This window comes from Budorcas taxicolor, chromosome 18 (assembly GCF_023091745.1).
Source record: "Budorcas taxicolor isolate Tak-1 chromosome 18, Takin1.1, whole genome shotgun sequence".
Taxonomy (NCBI): Eukaryota; Metazoa; Chordata; class Mammalia; order Artiodactyla; family Bovidae; genus Budorcas; species Budorcas taxicolor.
The window spans coordinates 50,231,572-50,252,673 of NC_068927.1; the positions used below are offsets into that span (position 1 = coordinate 50,231,572).

At 48.6% G+C, this 21,102-nt stretch overlaps 2 protein-coding genes across 2 annotated transcripts; both read left to right on the forward strand.

The window, feature by feature from the left end:
- Window positions 1–3,891: 3,891 nt before the first annotated feature.
- Window positions 3,892–5,649, forward strand: LOC128063951 (interferon lambda-4-like). The gene is made up of 6 exons (XM_052656781.1): window positions 3,892–3,919; window positions 4,182–4,357; window positions 4,781–4,852; window positions 4,938–5,081; window positions 5,315–5,389; window positions 5,551–5,649. Exons 1-6 carry the CDS (start codon window positions 3,892–3,894, stop codon window positions 5,647–5,649), a joined length of 594 nt encoding a protein of 197 aa, XP_052512741.1.
- Window positions 5,650–8,948: 3,299 nt separating this feature from the next.
- Window positions 8,949–10,468, forward strand: LOC128063710 (interferon lambda-3-like). Its single transcript, XM_052656524.1, has 5 exons — window positions 8,949–9,119; window positions 9,391–9,468; window positions 9,950–10,093; window positions 10,199–10,282; window positions 10,370–10,468. The coding sequence occupies exons 1-5, from the start codon at window positions 8,949–8,951 to the stop codon at window positions 10,466–10,468; spliced, it is 576 nt and encodes a 191-aa protein (XP_052512484.1).
- The last annotated feature ends 10,634 nt before the right edge of the window (window positions 10,469–21,102 follow it).

Genomic DNA, 21,102 nt, shown 5'->3' on the forward strand with positions numbered 1-21,102 from the left:
GATATTTCATAGCATTTTACAGATATGGCACACGTCTTGCAATATCATTTACTCCTATTAGTACCTCAAAGTATAGTAGTTGTTAAACCTATTGCTCTCTCTTGTACTTAGATCATTAGGCATATGTATCACTTATTGCAAAGTTACTCTAATGTTTTGGTAACTGTGTTTCAATATAATCAGTTTTCTTAATAGTCCTGTGTATTTAATTTTATGTCTTTAAAAACATGTATCTGGGGGAAAAAAATATTTCTGAATCAATAAGCGATTACAGCAAGGTGGCAGGATATAAAGTTAATACACAAAAGCCTATTGCTTTCAATGAACAATTTGAATTTGAAATTAAAAATACCATTTACATTCAGCATCCCTCAAAATTTAATACTTAAGTATTAATACAAATCTAACAAAATATAAACAAAATCTGTATGAGAAACACTATAAAACTCTGATGAGAGAAGTAAAAGAACATCTAAAAATAGAACTCTTCTATGAATATGGATAAGAAGATTCGATATTGTCAAGATGTCTGTTCTTCCTAACTTAATCTATAGAGTCAATGCAATCCAAAATTCCAGCAAGTTAATTTGTGGATATTGACAAAGTGAAAGTTAAACAGAAATTCGAAAGACCCAGAGTAGCTTTCACAGTATTAAAGGAGAAGAATAACGTTGGAGAACTGACACTGTCACGTTAAGACTTACTATAAAGCTACAATAATCAATACTCTGTTATTAGTGAAAAGATAAATAAATCAATGTAACAGAAGAAAGTGCCCAGGAATAGACCCACACAAATGCAGTCAATTGATTTTTGAGAAAGGACCAAAGGCAATTCAGTAAAGAAAGGATAATCTTCCCACAAATGGTATTGAAACAACTGGATAGGGAATTCCCTGGTGGCCCAGTGGTTTAGACTCCGAGCTTCCACTACAGGGGGCGAAGTTTCAGTCCCTGGTCGGGGAACTAAATCCTGCATGCCTTAGGGTGTGGCCAAAAATAAATATAAATAAATAAACCTAGATGCAGACTTTGCACATTTTCACAAAAATTAACTTAAAATATATCATAGACCTAATGTAAAGTGCAGAACCATAAAACTCCTGTAATGGAGTATAGGAGAAAATCTAGGGAACTGTGGTGATGATTTTTTGTATACGCTGAAAGCACAAGACATGGAAGAAGAAAAATTGGTTAATTAGAAAAATGTAAAATATCAGATGACAGACACCATTAAAAGAATGAAAAAGCCGCTCCCTTTCTCTCCCCTAGTCTTAAGAAGCATGATTTTAACAAGACTGGGAAGAATATCAATGCCCACCAATAGGAGTTTGGGATTGGTTATTCAATAATCCCGTTAGATTGGAAGGCTTACTAGTGGTACATGCAAATTGTCTTCCATCTGCCCCTCCAAGTTCATTCTTCCCACTTCCCTAGCCTCCTCTGGGCCCCAGAAGCTGGCCTTTGGCTTCTGCTGAGTGCAGTCAATGGGGAGCCTAGTAATAGGGCCTGAGAGAGGGAAAGTAGAATACAGTCAGTGTATTTACTTCCCTTTCCTCCACCTGTGTGTATGACTCTCTTCCTCCCAGGTCAGGTAACCCCTCCCTCCCCTATCCGCTTTCTTCAGGCTTAGAGATGACAGACCCACACCGGCTGGGCCCCAAGACCTTGAACTACTCCTCCTCTGCTCCCTTTACCATCCAATCCCTTGGTAAACACTCCTGGTATTAAACCACTTCAAATTATCCTAAATTGATTAGGGCATCTTTCCTGCAGGGGACCTCACTGATATAGTATAATTAAAGATGTGGGGGAATGAAAATGAGAGATAATGGTAAGACACGAAAAGCAGGCTACCAAACTGTATACAGACAAGCTCCAACTTGGCAGAAATTGTTCATAGAGGAAAAAAGAAAAAAAAAAAAAAAGGAGGATTAGCAACTAACTGCTAAAAAGATTACCTCCAGAAAGTGAGATTAAAGACTTTTTTAACTCTCCAAGTTGTATGTTTTTTTAATTGGCTGAATCTTTATAACGAATGTGTTACTTCGATAATCAGAAAACACACACACAACTCAATATATGTAACATTTCTACACATTGGAAAAACTGTTCCAGAGCTGGGGTGAGGTGAGACAGGGTGAGGTGGGTGGTGAATTTACAGATTTTTTTTTCTCCCTTATGCATGTCTCTATTTCTCAGGCATTATCCAATGGCCCTGCATTACTAATTTTATCAGGAAAAGTAGTAGGTTGTATTATTTATTTAATATTTTTATTTATTTATTTGGCTGCACCAGGGTCTTAGCTGTGGCATGTGAGACCTAGTTCCCTGACCAGGGATCGAACCCAGGCCCCCTGAATTGGGAGCCCAGAGTATTAGTCACTGGACCACCAGGGAAGTCCCTTTTATTTGTTTTTATTTTGGCTCTGTTGGGTTTTTGTTGCAGGCCTTCTTCAGTTGCAGCGAGTGAGGGCTACTCTCTAGTTACGACGTGCAGGCTTCTCATTGCAATAGTTTCTTTCATTGCAGAGCAAGGGGCCCTGGAGCACTGGCTCAGCAGTTGCGGCGTATGGGCTCTGTTGTCCCTCAGCACGCGGAATCTTCCCAGACCAGGGATGGAACCCATGTCCCCTGCATTGGCAGGTGATCCTTTACCACTGAGCCACCAGGGAAGTCCAGTAGATTTTATTTTTAAACCAAAACAGAGACTGACTGAGACACACAGAGACACTTGAATGTTTGTGATGTTGACTAAAAAATAGTCACAGCCTAAAAGTTGAGTTACATTTTATTTGGTGGAAATTTTCAGGACTTAAGTCCAGGAGGCAGCATCTCAAGTGGTCCTGGGAGAACTACTCAGAGGAGGTGGGAGGGGAGGGAGTCAGGTTACATTGAAATTTGCATCAAGGGGTAGGTAGTCTGAACGTCAGAAGTATTTTTGTAAATTAAAGAAAATCAGATACCACAAGTTAAGGAATTTAGCGCTTTTCCTTGTGTGCAAAGATGGAAGAGTCTGGACTCACTGAAATCATTCCTTTCATATGCATCTCCGCTATCTGGGGCCAGTATCCTGAGTTCCCGGCGTTCACCGTAGGGAGTGGTTACAGCCTGATGGCTGCCGGATGTTGTTCTTCTTCCTGGGCTCAGAAATTCACCTTCGGAGGGCCGAAGTCACTGATGGCTGTGACATCCTTGTCTATTGATATGGCAGGAAATACTCCATTTCTCAGTGAGAAAAGGGAATAAGAAACAAATGAAGTTACTGACAGAGACAAACACAGGACCAAAGAGGTGGAGACAAAAGGGGAGGCGAATAGAGAGGGAAGAGAGAGAAACAGAATGAAGTGAGGACAGAAGAGGAAAGAGAGGAGGCACTCAATCAGATATGGGGTGGGCGTAGTTATGGCTTAGAGGTCAAGCTTGGAAGCTGGTTTGAGGATAGGCTCAAATTCTGCCTCTGCCGATTGTGAGCTGCGTATCTTGGAGAAGTTCCTTCGTCTTACTGTGCCACGGTTTTCCCATCTGCAAATTGGAGGTATGATAGAACAACTCTTGCAGTGTCATTTTTGGAACACTGAGTGAGATGAGTACATATCAATACCTTGGAACAGGGCCTTGTAACTGTGTAAGAGCTAATCGGCATTATAGAAAAGCGATAACAACACTCAGGGTGATGAAAGTGAAAGGATACAGAAAGGGACCGGAAGTGTTGGCAGTCAGCTGGGGTGGCATCATAGCTGGCATTGCCCCACTGTGGGTTAAAGTCCTCACATCCCTGCCTACAACCCTCTGGGCCGATCAATGGCCAGCACTGACGTTGGGAAAGCTTACCCTGCACCGGGGAAGCCCAGTTGCTCACTGGTCCCACTTGAAACAGTTAAAAGCCACCATGGAGTGTGCAGGCACCGCCGACCTAGGTGGGCACCACTCTGGACACCACTCAGAAGCCAGTGGAAGACAGGCCCTGCTGCAGTGCCAGGCACCCAAGCCACAGTGCAGGTGAGGAGTGAGGGGAGAGAGGCTGAGGGGAGCAGGGGTGTCAGGACCCCCCTTGTCTCTTCCCCTGGGTGTGATCAGCGTCCACACAGAGTGGCAATCCTTGTGCCAGTCTAACCAGAGGCAGGGGCTTGGACTCAGGGCCTTCTCTTTGGGCTCCCTGACATCTGTGGCCTCCAGCAGGAGCAGAGATGGGGCGGAGTGGCGCAGCCGCAGTGGTCGTGGGATTGTGGGTGTTGCTGACTGTGGGTGTAGCTGCCGACCCCAACGTGACTGGGCCTCAGCCCTGCCTCCTCTCACACTATCGCTCCTTGGACCCCCGGGCCCTGCTGGCTGTCAAGGCGCTGAGGGACCACTATGTGAGTGATGCTCAGAGGCCCCCACCCCTCCGCCCCTGGCACCGCTGGGCTCAGATATGCCAGTCTTTGTCCCAAGGGGCCCTGGCGAGCTGGAGTCTAGTAGGTGCATGGCGCATCTCAGAGTAGAGAACTGTGAACCCCGACCCCTTCCCTGAGGCTCTGGTGGTCGGTCATACAAGACCTTGAGGTACGTCACAGATGGGAGGCCCCCTCCAGGCGGACTCGGCTCGACGTCGAGGCTTAGGCTCCGCACACTGAGCGCGCGTGCATTTCAGCTCACTCAACAGAGTGCAGCCTGGTTCAAGACAAGAAAAACACCACCATCCCGACCAGTCCTGATCCACGTCCAGGAATCCTCGACGTCCCAGTGCTCCAGGGGTCCTGGCCAGGAGGCCCTGCGTCACCCCAGCTCTTGTCCCGCAGGAAGAAGAGACGCTGAGCTGGGGCCCCCAAAACTGCTCGATCCGCCTGAAGAGGAACCCTCCCCGGCCGTCGGTGAGGCCCGAGGCGGGCGGGGTTGTGTGTGTGGTGGGGGGCGGCTCGGGCGCCGCCCCGTCTAACTCCAGCCCGGTCCCCGCAGTCCTGTGCGATGCTCCGCCGGGTGGCCCGCGACCTCGCCGACGCCCGGGCCGTGCTGAGCAGCCTGCCGAGCCCCGAGCTCTTCCCCGGCGTCGGGCAGACCCTGGAGCTGCTGGCGGCCGCGGGGCGGGACGCGGCGGCCTGCGTGAGTGCTCGGCGGCCTGGCCCCGCGCCGCTCCCGGCTCGCTCGGCGCCCCTGGTCTCAGGGCCACGACCCGCACTGCGAAGCTGTCCCACTGAGCCCGGAAACGGGCACGGACACGAATCGCATCCTCCCGGCTTTGCTCTGCGGCCGGAAGGGAGAGGGCCCGAGTCAGCGGGGAGCGGGCGGGAGGCTCGGGTCTCCACCGCCTTCGCTGACCTCCTTCCCCGCTCCAGCTCGAGCTGGCCCGGCCAGGCTCCTGGAGCAGGTCCCCGCGGCGGCCCGGGAGGCGTCCCAAGACTCGCCGAGCTGTGAGTGGAGCCGGCGCGAGCGCGGCGGGACCGCAGGGAGCACCGCGGGAGGTGGAGACGCGGCGGGGGCCGGGCTTGCGCCCTGAGGGTCCGGAGTGGGGTTGTCTCACGGGAAGCAGAGTCCTGACTCAGCCCCGCGCTGCCTCCTTCCCGGGCTGCAGGACTCGCCTCGGTGCCACGAAGCCACCGTCATCTTCCACCTCCTGCGCCTGCTCGCGTGGGACCTGCGGCTGGTGGCGCACGCGGGACCTTGTCTGTGATGCCGCCGCCGCTGCGTCTGGACCCGGAGCGCTCAGAGCGCCTGGCTGCGGGCGCCGCCCTCCTCCGTGGTCTCGCTGAACCAGGGGGTCTCTCAGCCTCCACCCGTATGCGCTGGTGCCTGAGGCACCTTTCCCCAAAGACCAGGAAGAGTCCCCGGGAACCAGCGGTATTCCCGTGGGATGCGTTGCCCTAAGAACCTCCCAGGAAAAGACTGGAGTCTGTGTCTGCCTTGGTCGCTAACCACCACCACAGACCATGGACCGGTTTCTACTTCTGTAGTTACAGCAACCCCTGTCCCATGAGAGGTTCCAATCCCAGCTTTGAACCTTCAGTGGTCACCTTGAGAGTCCATGAATCTGGGACTCTTGGAGCTCGCCCCTGGGGAGGCCTCATTCCCTGAGGGACTGGGTAATGAAGGGGCCAAAATTCCTGAGAAGCAGTTTTTTTTCTTTTAATTCCATAACTTGTGTGTTTTGTATTAATGAAGTTTCTGTGTATTTGCTATTCTGTCTTCTGTTGTCAATTTATTGCCAATGATTAAATATTTTTGCATTTTTATTGGTTGTTTCTCCTGTGATCCTTGTGAGGAGGGCTGTTGAGCACAGAATGCTGAGACAGGGAAATCAGGTGACTTGAGTTTCAGTTCTGTCCCTGCCACTTCAGAATCGTGTCTCTGGACAAATTCTCTTTGAGCTTCAGTTTTCTCATCCATGCCATGGCATTATTGCACTTCTCTTGCAGTGAATAATATACATTGAAATAATGCTTCTGAAACTTCCAGCTGAAGTCATGGAATGGCAGTAATAATTGATCTCCATTAAGTCATCACACATATAAATGCAAAACAATTGGACTTTAAAAATTTGTCAAGGGACTTCCTGGGTAGTCCAGTGGTTAAGATGCTGGGCTTCCAGTGCCTGGGGCTTGAGATGGATCCCTGGTTGGAGAATTAAGATCCTATTTGCCCTGCTGTGAGGCAAAAAAAAAAAAAAAGTCTGAACCTGTGGATGGACAATCTTTATGGACAGCTACAAGGCCTGTTTCCCAAGGTCACACAACTAGTGATCGTCAGAGCCTGGTTTGAACCCCAGAGTCTTTAACTCCATCTTCCAGCTCCTACCTGGTATCTCAGAGAGTAAAGAATCTGCCTGCAAGGAAGAAACCCAGATTCAATCCCTAGGTCAGGAAGATCCCCTGGAGGAGGAAATGGCAACCCACTCCAGTATTGTTGCCTGGAGAATCCCATGGACAGAGGAGCCAGGCGAGCTAGAGTTCAAGAGTTCAAAAAGAGTCGGAGGTGACTGCACTAACCCTTTCTCTTTCTTCCCAAGCTCTTAACCACTGCCCTGAACTCCCTTGGTAAGAGAAGCACTATGATGCTTAAGAATTTTGAGGTATTTTGTCAATTTTCAGGATTCCTTTTAGCCATGTCTCCTCCTGTGATATAAGGTCCCTGCAATTGACAGAACTGATGGGAACACTGGTAGGTGCCTTGGGTATATCCCTACTGTTGCTTTGGAAACATTATTATCCATTAGTGTTCAAAGATATTCCCAGCTGAAGACTTTGGTCCACCCTCTCCCTGGAATTACGAATGAAGGAAAGAGGGGGTAGAGAAATAGTCAAAAGGACTCCACACCTTCTATTGGAAAAATCCAACTCCCTCCAAGTCCAGGAGATCTAACCACACTGGGGCTGCTGAGTGCAGTGGCTATTTTCTGGTTTCAGACAAAATTCAGTTCATATCCTGCCCTCACTGGTTATATGCTGTGTGACCATGAATAACTATCTTAACCTCTCTGGGTCCCCCACCCCCACCCCGTCTTCTGTATTTGAAATGTAGATTAAAGCATGGATGACTTGGTGCTATCGTGAGTATTCAAGACCACACTGCAGCAGAGAAATAGACAGGCTCACAATAAGAGAAGGTTCTCCCTCTTTTCCTTTTGCGCTGTTTCCTTTTCTTAGAAAGCTCCCTCTCAGGTCTCCACAGAGCTGCCTCCCTCACTTCCTTTAGGTCTGCCCTCAAGTGTCATTTCATTACCTTATTTAATGCAAACTTTCTCTTCCACTCTGCTCTCAACTCTGGTTCATTTCTTTCATTTTCATTATCTGATGTTATCTAACAGTACATTCCACATGCCTAATACCCCCATCCCATACTCTCTGGTACCTTTTTCTTGTAAAAAAAAAAAAGAAAGAAAGAAAGAAAGCTTCATGAAGGATTGTTTTATGCCTTTTATTTTTTTAATGATCTCTTCCTTGTGCCTTAAAAAGGGTCTGACCCAAAGTGAGGGAGGGGGTGAGTAATTACTTAGTGAATAAATGAAGTCGTTTTTCTCAAACCCAGTTGATTTCCCAGAAGTCTTGGTCACACCCCGATTTCATAGTAGATCCTCCTATCCCTGTGCCTGACAATCAGAGAACAGGTTAGTGCAGGCTCCACCCCTCCCCTATTCTGTCACTATCAGTACCAGGTGGGGAGGGGCTGGTCTCCTCTCTTAGTTACAGAGTGTTTCTGCCTTTCTGACCCCCTCTCCCCACCCTCAACAGCACCCCTGGATCTTCTCCCATCCTCTGACCAGCCTCCCTCTTGGAAGGTCCAGGTTGTTCATGGTAACACCTCCTACAGGTGCCTTTTCCTTCCTCTTCCTGCACTGGGGCAGCTGCAAAAGAGAAAATCCCTCTGACCCTCCCCAGCCAGTCTAAATCAGCCAGGCCCCTCCAGAAGAACCCCCAACTCCTTGTGCGGCGGAAGCTGTCCCCATCCTGATTTTGTCTTCATTACTCACTCATTACTTCATTACTCATTCGAGGCGAGCGTGAATTGATGTCATTTTATCTTTCAGTGAGCTCACCTGGCTCACTGGCTCCACCCTGCTCTGGGCTTTCCCAGCCTGGGCCTCCCCTGGTGGCCACTGTCAGCCTTTACCTGTGTTTTCACTTTTCCTACATCAGCTGGGATTGCCCAGCTGCACAGGCTAAAAGCTGCACCATGGAGCTCAGGCAGCAGTTACACCTCAGACCAGACAGAGCTGGAAGTTCAGAGACACGAACGGAGCAACGAGCCGAGATCCAGAAGAGGAGGCTGAAGTCAGAGACGCCAGACAAGACTGAGATCCCAGGCAACAGCCTCCGAGTGGACACTTGATCCCCGATTCTGACAGACACCAGAGAGCAGGAATGAAGCTGGGTGAGCCCCCGCATCATTGTCTGGGACCCTCACCTCCCCAGAGCCTGCACCCCCACTCGCTGACGCCCTCCCTCCCCTCACCTTTCTATCCTTCCTTAACCAGACATGGCCCCGGGCTGCACGCTGGTGCTGGTGCTGATGCTGATGACTGCAGGAGCAGTTCCTGTGCCCTCTGCCTCCAGGGCCCTCCCACCTGCCAGGGGCTGCCACATGGCCCAGTTCAAGTCTCTGTCCCCTCAAGAGCTGCAGGCCTTCAAGACGGCCAGGGATGCCTTTGTGAGTGTCCCCACCCCTCCTGCAGTGGGTGAGCCCCCAGCCCCCTCCTGTGGGCTCCTAGACCACCTGGGCTGCAGGCAGGTCTGCCCCCCTCCACGGGGCTGACCTCCCCCCTTCCCGCAGTGGGCGATCCCCTGTCCTGCACTGGATGAGCCTCTACCGTCCTTTGGGAAGTGAACCTCCCCGCCTCTGTTGCTGGCCATCCTCCGGTCTCCCTGGGATCCCCCCTCCGTCCCTCCCGCTGTGACCCGACCTTGCCCTTGCTCTCTAGGAAGACTCGCTCTTGCAGAAGGACTGGGACTGCAGCGGCCGCCTGTTCCCCAAGACCCGGGACCTGAAGCACCTGCAGGTGAGTTGGGAGAGTCAGGCCCACCTGCCCTCAGCTGCTCTGGCTCCGCAGGTGCCCCCTCACCTCCCCAGTCCTCTCCCACCGCTTCCCCTCAGCCAACCTCATGGACTGTGTCTCTCACCTGCCCCTGCTTCCCCTCCCTCTGTCCCTTCCCCTGCCCCCCTCAGCTGCCCCCCCACCTGGCCCCTCACCTGCCCCCTCACCTGTCCCCTCATCTGCCCCCCTCACCTGCCCCCTCACCTGCCCCCTCCCTGCCCCCCACCTGCCCCCCCACCTGCCCCCCTCACCTGCCCCCTCCCTGCCCCCCTCAGCTGCCCCCCCACCTGCCCCCTCACCTGCCCCCTCACCTGTCCCCTCAGCTGCCCCCCCACCTGCCCCCTCACCTGCCCCCTCACCTGTCCCCTCATCTGCCCCCCTCACCTGCCCCCTCACCTGGTCTCTCTCACGTGCAGCTCTCACGTGTCTTCTGTCTCCTCCTCAGGTGTGGGAGCGCCCCGTGGCTCTGGAGGCAGAGCTGGCCCTGACTCTGACGGTCCTGGAGGCCATGGCTAACTCGTCCCTGGGCCACACCCTGGAGCAGCCCCTTCTCACGCTGCAGCACATCCACTCCAAGCTCCAGGCCTGTGTGAGTGCTGGGGCCCCGGGCCGGGTCTGGGCTCTGACCGCCCGGGCGTCCCCCTCGGTCCCCGGCTCCGCCTCACAGCCTCACCCCTCTCTCCTCTGCCCCCAGGTCCCAGCTCAGCCCACAGCAGGCCCCAGGCCCCGGGGCCGCCTCCACCACTGGCTGCACCGGCTCCAGGAGGCCCAAAAGAAGGTGAGTGAGCGGAGAAGGCAAACTGATGTCCGGGGCAGCTGGGATCCCAGGCGTGGGAGATACTGAGCCGTCCCCCTCTTCCCTCAGGAGTCCCAGGACTGCCTCGAAGCCTCCGTGATGTTCAACCTCTTCCGCCTCCTCACCCGGGACCTGAAATGTGTTGCCAGTGGAGACCAGTGTGTCTGACCCTGGAGACCCGCCTGCAACCTGTCCCACCTTTTTAGATATTTTTAATGCATCAAAACCAGTTGTGTTTTTTTATTGCCTACAAATAATTATTTCTTTATTTATGGATGACATTTCTCAAACTCAGACCCAGTATGTTTATTTTTCTACTTTTTATAAAAAAAATGTACAAATAAACAATGAGAAAATGATACTTCCTCTGGTGTGGGTCTCTGTATTTGTGTACGTGAATTTTTTGTGGGGAGGTGCCACAACAAATTCTCACAAACTGAACGACTCCACAGAACACAAATTCATTATCTCACACTTACACAGGTCAGGAATCTGGGTGGGCTTGGGTAGTTTCTCTGCTGTGGGTCTCACAGGCTAAGTCAAAGTGTGGCTGGCTGGATAGTTTCAGAGGCTCAGGAAAGGATCCCCTTTCAAACTCATTTAAGTTGTCGGCAGGATTCTGTTCCTTATCGTTGTCAGACTAAGGTTCCATATCCTTTGCTGTGATGGTCCATCCTTAGCTCTTGGTCCATTAACGAGGACCCTAGGTCTCAGAGTCAGCAATCGTGAGTCAAATCCTCCTTATCCTCGCAGTCCCCCTCATTTCTCCCTTGGCCACATTTCTCTTCTATCTTCAGCCTGAGAAATTTCTCTGCTTTTAAGAACGTGTGAGGTACCATTTCACGCCAGTCAGAATGGCTGCGATCCAAAAGTCTACAAGCAATAAATGCTGGAGAGGGTGTGTAGAAAAGGAAACCCTCTTACACTGTTGGTGGGGATGCAAACTAGTATAGCCACTATGGAGAACAGTGTGGAGATTCCTTAAAAAACTAGAAATAGAACTACCATATGACCCAGCAATCCCACTGCTGGGCGTACACACCGAGGAAACCAGAATTGAAAGAGACATGTGTACCCCAATGTTCATTGCAGCACTGTTTATAATAGCCAGGACATGGAAGCAACCTAGATGTCCATCAGCAGATGAATGGATAAGAAAGCTGTGGTACATATACACAATGGAGTATTACTCAGCCATTAAAAAGGATACATTTGAATCAGTTCTAACGAGGTAGATGAAACTGGAGCCTATTATACAGAATGAAGTAAGTCAGAAAGAAAAATACCAATACAGTATATTAACACATATATATGGAATTTAGAAAGATGGTAACGATAACCCTGTATGCGAGACAGCAAAAGAGACACAGATGTATAGAACAGTCTTTTGGACTCTGTGGGAGAGGGCGAGGGTGGGATGATATGGGAGAATGGCATTGAAACATGTATAATATCATATGTGAAACAAATCACCAGTCTAGATTTGATGCATGATACAGGGTGCTCAGGGCTGGTGCACTGAGATGACCCAGAGGGATGGGATGGGGAGGGAGGTGGGAGGGGGGTTCAGGATGGGGAACACATGTACACCCATGACGGATTCATGTCAATGTATGGCAAAACCAATACAATATTGTAAAGTAAAATAAACGAATTAATTTTTAAAATAAATAAATAAATTTTAAAAAGAACGTGTGTGTAGATTGAGTCTACTCAGGGAATCCAGGATAATCTCTCTATTTCAAAGTCCATAAATCTTAATTACATCTTCAGATCCTTTAATTACACCTGCATGTGTAATAAGATTTATTCATAGGTCAGGGATGCAGGGTTGGCATCTTTGGGGGCCATTATTGATCCCCCCCAGAGAAGGCTATGGCAACCCACTCCAGTACTCTTGCCTGGAAAATCCCATGAATGGAGGAGCCTGGTGGGCTGCAGTCCAGGGGGTCGCTAAGAGTCGGACATGACTGAGTGATTCACTTTCACTTTTCACTTTCATGCAGTGGAGAAGGAAATGGCAACCCACTCCAGTGTTCTTGCCTGGAGAATCCCAGGGATGGGAGAGCCTGGTGGGCTGCTGTCTATGGGGTCGCACAGAGTCGGACACGACTGAAGTGACTTAGCAGCAGCAGCAGCATTGATCCTCCCACAGTACCTATGCGATGGTGTGACAGCGTCACTAGAAAGCATTGTTTTTTAAACCCCTTCTTTTTAATTTATTTTATTTTAAATTTTTATTATTATTAGTTTTGGGGGTTTTTTTAAGCCATGACTGGGCATGTGGGATCTTAGTTCCCTGACCAGGGATCAAACTAGCACCCCTTGCATTGGATGCACAGAGTCTTAACCACTGAACCACCAGGGAATTCCCTAGAATGTATTCTAAGTAAAGTAATATTAACTAAAAATGCCTTAACAATGAGAACATTTGTTACTATATAGGATGAGAAATCTCGAACAGTGGGGTCCATTTAAGATGAGCCGTTCAGTATGGTCTCCAGATCACATGTAGCTATCATGCATTTGAGAGGTAGCCAGTACAAGCAGAGCTATGCTCTAATCAGAATTTAACGACTTCTTGTTTTTCTTATTTTTATTTTTTCAGATGGTGCCTGCCAAGTTTCTCCACTGTACTGTTACTATATTTCTCTTTGGAGTAAATAAGGATGTGGGGAGACTTTGATACCACGTGAATCCCTATTACTTCTCAAACTCTGACACATTTGTTTTAGCATCTATTGATGGAGTTTGCCTTACTGTTACTGTGCTGATAAGTCGATTCAGTCATGTCTGACTCTTTGCGACCCCATGGACTGTAGCCTGCCAGGCTCCTCTGTCCATGCGATTCTCCAGGCAACAACTCTGGAGTGGGTTGCCATGCCCTCCTCCAGGGGATCTTCCTGACCCAGTGATGGAACCCATGTCTCTTAAGTCTCCTGCATTGGCAGGTGGGTTCTTTACCACTAGTGCCACATGGGAAGCCCAAAATAAGTGCTAGTGACTCAGCTGTGTCCAACTCTTTGCAACCCCATGGGCTGTAGCCCACCAGGCTCCTCTGTCCTGGAATTCTCCAGGCAAGAATATTGGAGTGGGTAGAACACCAGCAGATGGCTTCTCTGCCACCATCGACTGAACCTTAAACCCACCCACAGTGGGTGCAAGAAACACTAGTTCTTCCCCAAGACTAGAACACATTCCCTGGATGCATCCATTTCTGCGGGATGCACAGCCACAGAATATCATCTCGGGTGGTCAGTAGAAGACTTGATTCCTGGGTCACTTTGGTCACTGACCCCCACATACCAGGAACCAGTCTTACTTACATAATTGCATGGGTTCTCTAACCCTTATAGGGCTGGTCCTCTGATTTGACCCTTCAATGCCTTTGGAGGGTTCTATGAATCTGTCACTCTTGGCTCTCCCCACCCAAGTAAGTCTCATTCCTTGAGGGATCTGGGAATCACAGATGTCAAAGTTCACAGTTATAATACTCTGGGTCCTGCTATTTATGTGTCCCCGTGTTTGCAAGCCCCGTGTCCCTGGTGGTATTCTTTTCTCCTGGTGTCAGTTCATTTTCATTATTAAGTGGTGTTATACTTACTAGTGCGAGCAATCATTCTCAGACAGTGAGAGTGGAGGAAGCCTGACTTTGAACTTGGACCTGAATTTGATACCCAGATGGGACATTTACAAGTCACTCTGCTGAGTGACTTTTCGTAATATATTTACCTTTCCTGGCCTCTAGGTTTCTTCATCTGAAAATAACTTAAGGGGACTTCCTTGGTGGTCCAGTGACTAAGACTCCTTGCTCCCAACGCAGAGGGTCCGGGTTTGATCCCTGGTCAGGGCACTGGATCCCACCTTCTGCAACAAGAGTTCAAATGCCACATCTAAAGATCCTGTATGCCCCAACAAGGATAGAAGATCTGTGCGCTTCGACCAACACCCAGTGCAATCAAATAAATAAATAATGCAAATTGTAAAAAAAAAATTTTAAAGAAAACAACTTAGGAATTCCTCACTTTGAAAGTTTCATTTATTCACCCCTGCAGCCATTCACTCATTCTACACAGATAGTGTTTGCTAGTTGCCTGCTGTTTGCCAGTATTGTGGATACAGAGCCGCAGGTCCCTATCCTCCCAGGAACTTCAGTCTGGGGAGGACTCTGGTCATTAAAGTTTGAGAAACAGAAAGAAGGCCAGTGTGCGGAGTCCAGAACTCCTCAGAGGGATGGCTGGGAGTGAGGTTAGACAGGCAGATCGGGACCAGGGCCTTTGGTGTCTGTGAAATCTTTAAGCATTTGGATTTTTCTGTAAGATACACAGGAAGTCACTGCAGAGTTTTAATCAAAGATACAACTGCTCAGATTTGTTTCTAAAAGTTCAGGCCTCAGAGGAGGAGAGCTCCCTGAAGTACCTAAGAGTAGATGAGGGAGTTTGGGTGAGAGATGATGGTGACATGTATTCAAGTAAAGAGGTTCTTCCATAGATTAGAAACAATATATGCCAAGAGATTAGCATCTCAGCTGATGGACAGAAGTATCTCAGGTCTGAGAAAGGATGGTTGTCATGGTTGAAAATGTGAGCTCTGAGGTCAGAGAGATCTTGGAATCTCAACCAGCACTCAGTTACTTCATGACCTGGGGCAAGTCAGTTAAGCTTTTAGTTTCCAATCAGTAAAATAAATTATAATATCCTGCCCCCACTGGGAGGTAGTGGGAATTAAATGTGTTAAATCATGTCAAGTACCAAGACACAATCCCTGGCATAACATAAGGACTCGTTATTAAATCAATTTATCATCATTAAACATTTTTTTTCTAACGTGTGAACTGTCGAAAAAGAGAGGGAGCTCTATCTTAAAGCCCTATCACTAATATGGTTAAAGGAGACATGGTTGTGGGCAGACCAACAAAATTTCTCAGGTCATTCTTTTCAGCACAGCCCCTCCCCAGTTATTCTTTTCTTTAACAATAATTTGCATATTTTTTATTTTGGGCCGTGAGATGTAGCTTGCTGGGAACTGGATCAGGGATCAGGGATTGAACCTGTGACCCACACAATGGAAACATGGAGTCCTAACTACTGAACTGCCAGGGAATTCTTCCCCCTCCCCTCCATCAACGTCATTCTTGATTGACCTAAACCAACCTGCACTAGTGCTCTTGCTGGGGACTAGCGTAGGCTTGACCAGGTGACTGTATCAGCCACGATCCTCTCGATCCTCTAGGGAGACCAAACGATCAGATAGGGCAAGAGATTTATTGAAGCAACAACTGTACAAAGATGCGGGTGCCTAGCCAAGAGAGACCAACAGAGGGCAGCACCCCCGCCCAGCCAACAGCCGGAAGCTACCACCGTTCCTAAACCAGAAGGGACCCGGGAGGGAGTGATTCCCAGTCCCCTGACGCAGATTCTTGCAACATCGCTGCTGCCAACCCAGCCGGGAGCTAGTCAGGAGAGTCAATATCCACCTGCTCTCTTTTCCTCCCTCCAATTTTCTGCTAACACCTCCCATGGCTGAACCCAGCTGGAAGGCAGAAGGCAAAGGAGTCCCAACGGATGTAATCCACACACCTCCACCTAGAGCAGAGCGGAGAGGGACTCTAGTGGGAAAAGAGAGCACGTGCTTTGGGACTTCGCTGGCGGTACAGTGGTCAGGACTCTGCGTTTCCACTGCAGGAGGACGGAGTTTGATCCCTGGGCGAGAAACCAAGATCCCATCATGCCATAAAGCGCGCCAAAAGAAGAAGAAGAAGAAGAGACACAGGAAACTTTTCACAGGGGTCGGATTCTGACCCATGCTGAGGGGAATTTGGCTTAAGAGGAGGTGACTGCTCTAAGAAAGATTTTATGATCTTTCTTGTGGTAAGCTGAAAAGCGACTCTCCCAGAGATATCCACAGCCCAACCCTGGGACCTATAAAAGTGACCTTACTTGTGGAAGGGAAAAAAAAGAAAAAAAAAGCTTTTTTAAGCATGTGATGATTAAATTAAGTATTTTGAGATGAAATTATCTTGAATTATCAGGCTGAGATGGAACTGCTCAGGCAAGCATCATCATAAGAGAGATATAAAGGGAGAACCCCTAGGAGAGACGGTCCAATTGCTCTGGGACCCCAGAAGTCATCAAAAAATATCTTCCCAAATAATTTCGTCCACTTACTCAATAAACATCTGCTCTGTGCCAGGCCCTGAACTGGGTGATAAGGGGGCACAGTGATGACAAAGAGAGCCCAGGTCCTGCCCTCATGGAGTTCGCAGGCCGGTTACTCTCAAACTCTCCAGCACTTGATTTTTGTTAGTTTCTTTATTTTGTTTTGTTTGGGGTTGTGTTGGGTCTTTGTCATGTTGCGCTGGCTTCCCTATTTCAGAGCATGCCTGGCATGTGGGATTTTAGTTCCCTAACCAGGGATCAAATCTACATCCACTGCACTGGAAGGTGGATTCTTAACCACTGGACTGCTAGAGAAGTCTCAGCACTTGCTTCTTTAAATCCTTCTGTTTAAAGTCATTCAGGTGGATGAATAATGGTGTCTTATTGTGACTTTACAGCCATGAAATTAAAAGACGCTTACTCCTTGGAAGAAAAGTTATGACCAACCTAGATAGCATATTGAAAAGCAGAGACATTACTTTGCCAACAAAGGTCCGTCTAGTCAAGGCTATGGTTTTTCCAGTGGTCATGTATGGATGTGAGAGTTGGACTGTAAAGAAAGCTGAGCACCGAAGAATGGATGCTTTTGAACTATGGTATTGGAGAAGACTCCTGAGAGTCCCTTGGACTGCAAGGAGATCCAACCAGTCCATCCTAAAGGAGATCAGCCCTCGGTGTTCTTTGGAAGGAATGATACTAAAGCTGAAACACCAGTACTTTGGCCACCTCATGCGAAGAGCTGACTCATTGGAAAAGACTCTAATGCTGGGAGGGGTTGGTGGCAGGAGGAGAAGGGGACGACAGAGGATGAGATGCTGGATGGCATCACCGACTCGATGCATGTGAGTTTGAGTGAACTCCGGGAGATGGTGATGGACAGGGAGGCCTGGTGTGCTGCAATTCATGGGGTCGCAGAGAGTCGGACACGACTGAGCGGCTGAACTGAACTGGACTGATTATGATTTTGTTGTTGTTGTTCACTCACTAAGTCAGGTCCAACTCTTCGTGACCCCGTGGACTGCAGCACCCCAGGCTCCTCTCCTCCACTATCTCCTGGAGTTTGCTCAAACTCATGTCCATCGAGTTGGTGATGCCACCCATCCATCTTATCCTCTGGCGTCCCCTTCTCCTCCAGCCTTCAATCTTTCCCAGCATCTGGGTCTTTTCCACTGAGTCAGCTCTTCGCATTGGATGGCCAAAGTATTGGAGCTTCAGCTTCAGCATCAGTCCTTCCAGTGAATATTCTGGGTTGATTCCCATTAGGATTGACTGGTTTGATCTCCTTGCAGTCAGACTCTCAAGAGTCTTCTCCAACACCACAGTTCGAAAGCATCAATTCTTCTATTTTAATTTACATTTCCCTAATGACTAACAATGATGAGCATGCTCTCCTATTGTTATCTGCAATCCATATATCTTCGTTGGTGAAGTGTCTGTTCAAATGTTTTTTTCTCAGTTTTATTGGGTTCTTTGGCTTATTAACTAAGTTGCAAGTTTTCAAAAACATATTCTGGATAAAACGCCTTTATTCAAAAATAGTTTTGCAAATATCTTCTCCCCCTCCATGGCTTGTCTTTTCATGTCTTCACCGTGTCTATTTTTTATGTATAGTTTATATGTATTCTTGAGACACAAATGACATATAGTAAATGGCACATATTTAAATTTACAGCTTGATCACTTTTGATATATGGACTCATCTGTGGAACCACCACCACAATCAAGATAATAACCATATCACTAACCTCTATAGTATTGTCCTGCTACTTTGTAATTCTTCCCTTCCTTGCTAATTTTTAGAAATAATTAATGGATTTTGTTTTTGGTTGCACTGGCCCTTCACTGCTGCACATGGGCTCTCTCTAGATGCTGCGGGCAGGGCCACTCTGCGCTGCGATGCGTGGGCTTCTCATTGTAGTGGTTTCCGTTGCTGTGGAGCACAGGCTCTAGGCGCACAGGCTTCAGTGGTTGCGGCTTGTGGGTTCTAGGGTGCAGGCTCGGTAGTTGTGTCCCACGGGCTTGGTTGTTCTGCAGCATGTGAAATCTTCCCGGGCCAGGGATCAGGCCCATGTCCCCCTCATTGGCAGGTGGATTCTTACCCATTGTACCACCAGGGAAGGACCTGCGCCGCCTTGCTTATTAACCCACTTCTGAATAAGTCAGAAAAATATCACAAACCGGGTGACTCCTTTATATCATTAGGACTCAGGCCCCAGAAACTGCTCACGCTGGGCCAAGCCTTCCTCTGCAGGCTGAGGCAACACACACGGATATCATCAGGCAGAGAGACTGCTCATCTGGGGGCTTTTTCTCTCTTATTTTATTTTTTTATGTTTTTGTGGCTTCCATGATACATCACCACACATTTAGCCACTTAAAACAACACATGTTTATTATTTTACAGTTTCTGTAGATGGGAATTTTGAGGGGGCTCCACTGGGTCCTCTGCTTAGGGTCTATCACCAGGCCAAAATCAAGTGTTATCAGGGCTGCCTTCCCTCCCGGAGACTCAGGGGAAGAATCTGTTTCTAAGCTCAAACACGTTGCTGGCAGAATTGTCCCCACAACTGTAGGACCGAGGTCTTGCTTCCTCCCTAGGTGTCCAGCAGGAATCAGTCTTATTCTTAAAGGCTGCCTACATTCCTTCTGGTGGTTTCTATGTGGGCCCCTTCCAGCAACCCTGGCTGGAATCCTTCTCACACTTTGAACCTCTCTGATTTCTCCTTCAGGATCGATTCTCTGAACCCAGCCACAGAAAGTCCTCTGCTTTTATAGGGTCCATGGGATTAGACTGAGCCCACTCATATAAGCTCCCTGGTGGCTCAGACAGTAAAGAATCTGCCTGCAATGTGGCAGACCTGGGTTCGATCCCTAGGTTGGGGAAATTCCCTGGAGAAGGGAATGGCAACCCACTCCAGTATTCTTGCCTAGGAAATTCCCTGGACAGAGGAGCCTAATGGGCTACAGTCCATGGGATCACAAAGAGTCAGACACAACTGAGTGATTAACACTTTCGCTCAGATAACCCAAGATAATCTCTCTATTTTGTTGCCTGAAACATCAATTACATGTGCAAAGTCCTTTTTGCCATGTAACATCCTGCTGTCACTTTTTCTTTATATTTGGCCATGCCACTCACCTTGCAGTTCCTTAGTTCCTCCTCTAGGGATTGAACCCAGGCCCTCAGCGGCGAAAGTGTGAATTTCCATGTCATTCACTTCTGTCCTATCCATCCAACAACTGTCTCAGGTCCTGTTATCTCTTCCAATTGACCTGGATTTGCTCAAACTACCCCAGCCTCTCAGTCTCCTAACTCATCCCCATTCTTCACTCAACCCCTACAATCTGGCCCCCAGCCTCACCTGCCTACCAAGACAGCCACTGGTAAAGTTTTGGGGCAGCCTTTTGTTGATGGGGCCAGAAGGGTTAATTGGTCAAGAGGCATCCTTTCCAACCTCCCTCCACTGTGTCCTCATGCAGCTGGAAACCAAGAAACCTTTCTCAGACCCCTTTCCAGTTAAGCTCTGGATGCAAGTTAGTTTTGGCCAATGAGGTGCAGTCTAAGAGACTTAAAAGGGAGGAGTGAGACGTAGGCCTTCCTCCCACTGTCTTGATTTTGTTCTGCGGCAGGATCCCAGCTGGGCTTCCCAGGTGGCGCTAGTGGTAAAGAATCTGCCTGTCAATGCAGGAGACACAAAAGACTTGGGTTCCATCCCTGGGTTGGGAAAATCCCCTGGAGTAGGAAATGGCACCCCGCTCCCGAATTCTTGCCTGGAAGATCCCATGGGCAGAGGAGCCTGGGGGGCTATAGCCCATGGGGCCACAAAGAGCCAAGTACGACTGACCACACACATGCGCACGCGCACACACACACAGCATTCCAGTAAATTCCTACCCATTCACAAGTGTCAAGAATCAGTAGGACAGGACTTCCCTGGTGGTCCAGTGATTAAGACTCTGTGCTCCCAACTCAGGGGGTACAGGCTCAATCCCTAGTCAGGGTTCGATCTCCATGCCAAGTGGCTCGACCAAACGAGAAGCGGTGGAACAACCTCATAGTCACTGAGTCCCAGCACGGGATGTATCGTTGAAGTCATCAGTCTCGGTGATGACCTTGTGATCTTCCATCTCACCTGTCTGTGGCAGAGGGATCAGTCAGGGTCCAGTCAGGAAAATGGAACCACTCTAGGTTATTTCAGGCAAGAGGGTTTTAAATTCAGATATTTGTGCAACTGGAGACGATCACTTGACTGCTAAGCGAAGTCTAAACATGACAGACAAATACCATATCACTTATATGTGGAATCTAAAATGTGACACAAATGAAGTTATCTGTGAAGCAGAATCGGGGCCATAGAGAGCAGACTGGTGCTTGCCAAAGGGGAGAGGATGGGATCGGGAGTTTGGGATTGGCAGATGCAACCTTGTATATATAGAATGGATAAATGAGATCCTAGTGTATGCACAGAGAACTATATTCAACATCCTGTGATAAACCATAATGGAAAAGAATATGAAAAAGACTATATATATGTGTGTGTGTGTGTGTGTGTGTTGTGTTCTTTTTTGTATTCTTGTATATGTATACATATATACATGTGTGTGTGTATATATATATACATGCATGCTAAGTTGAACCCACAT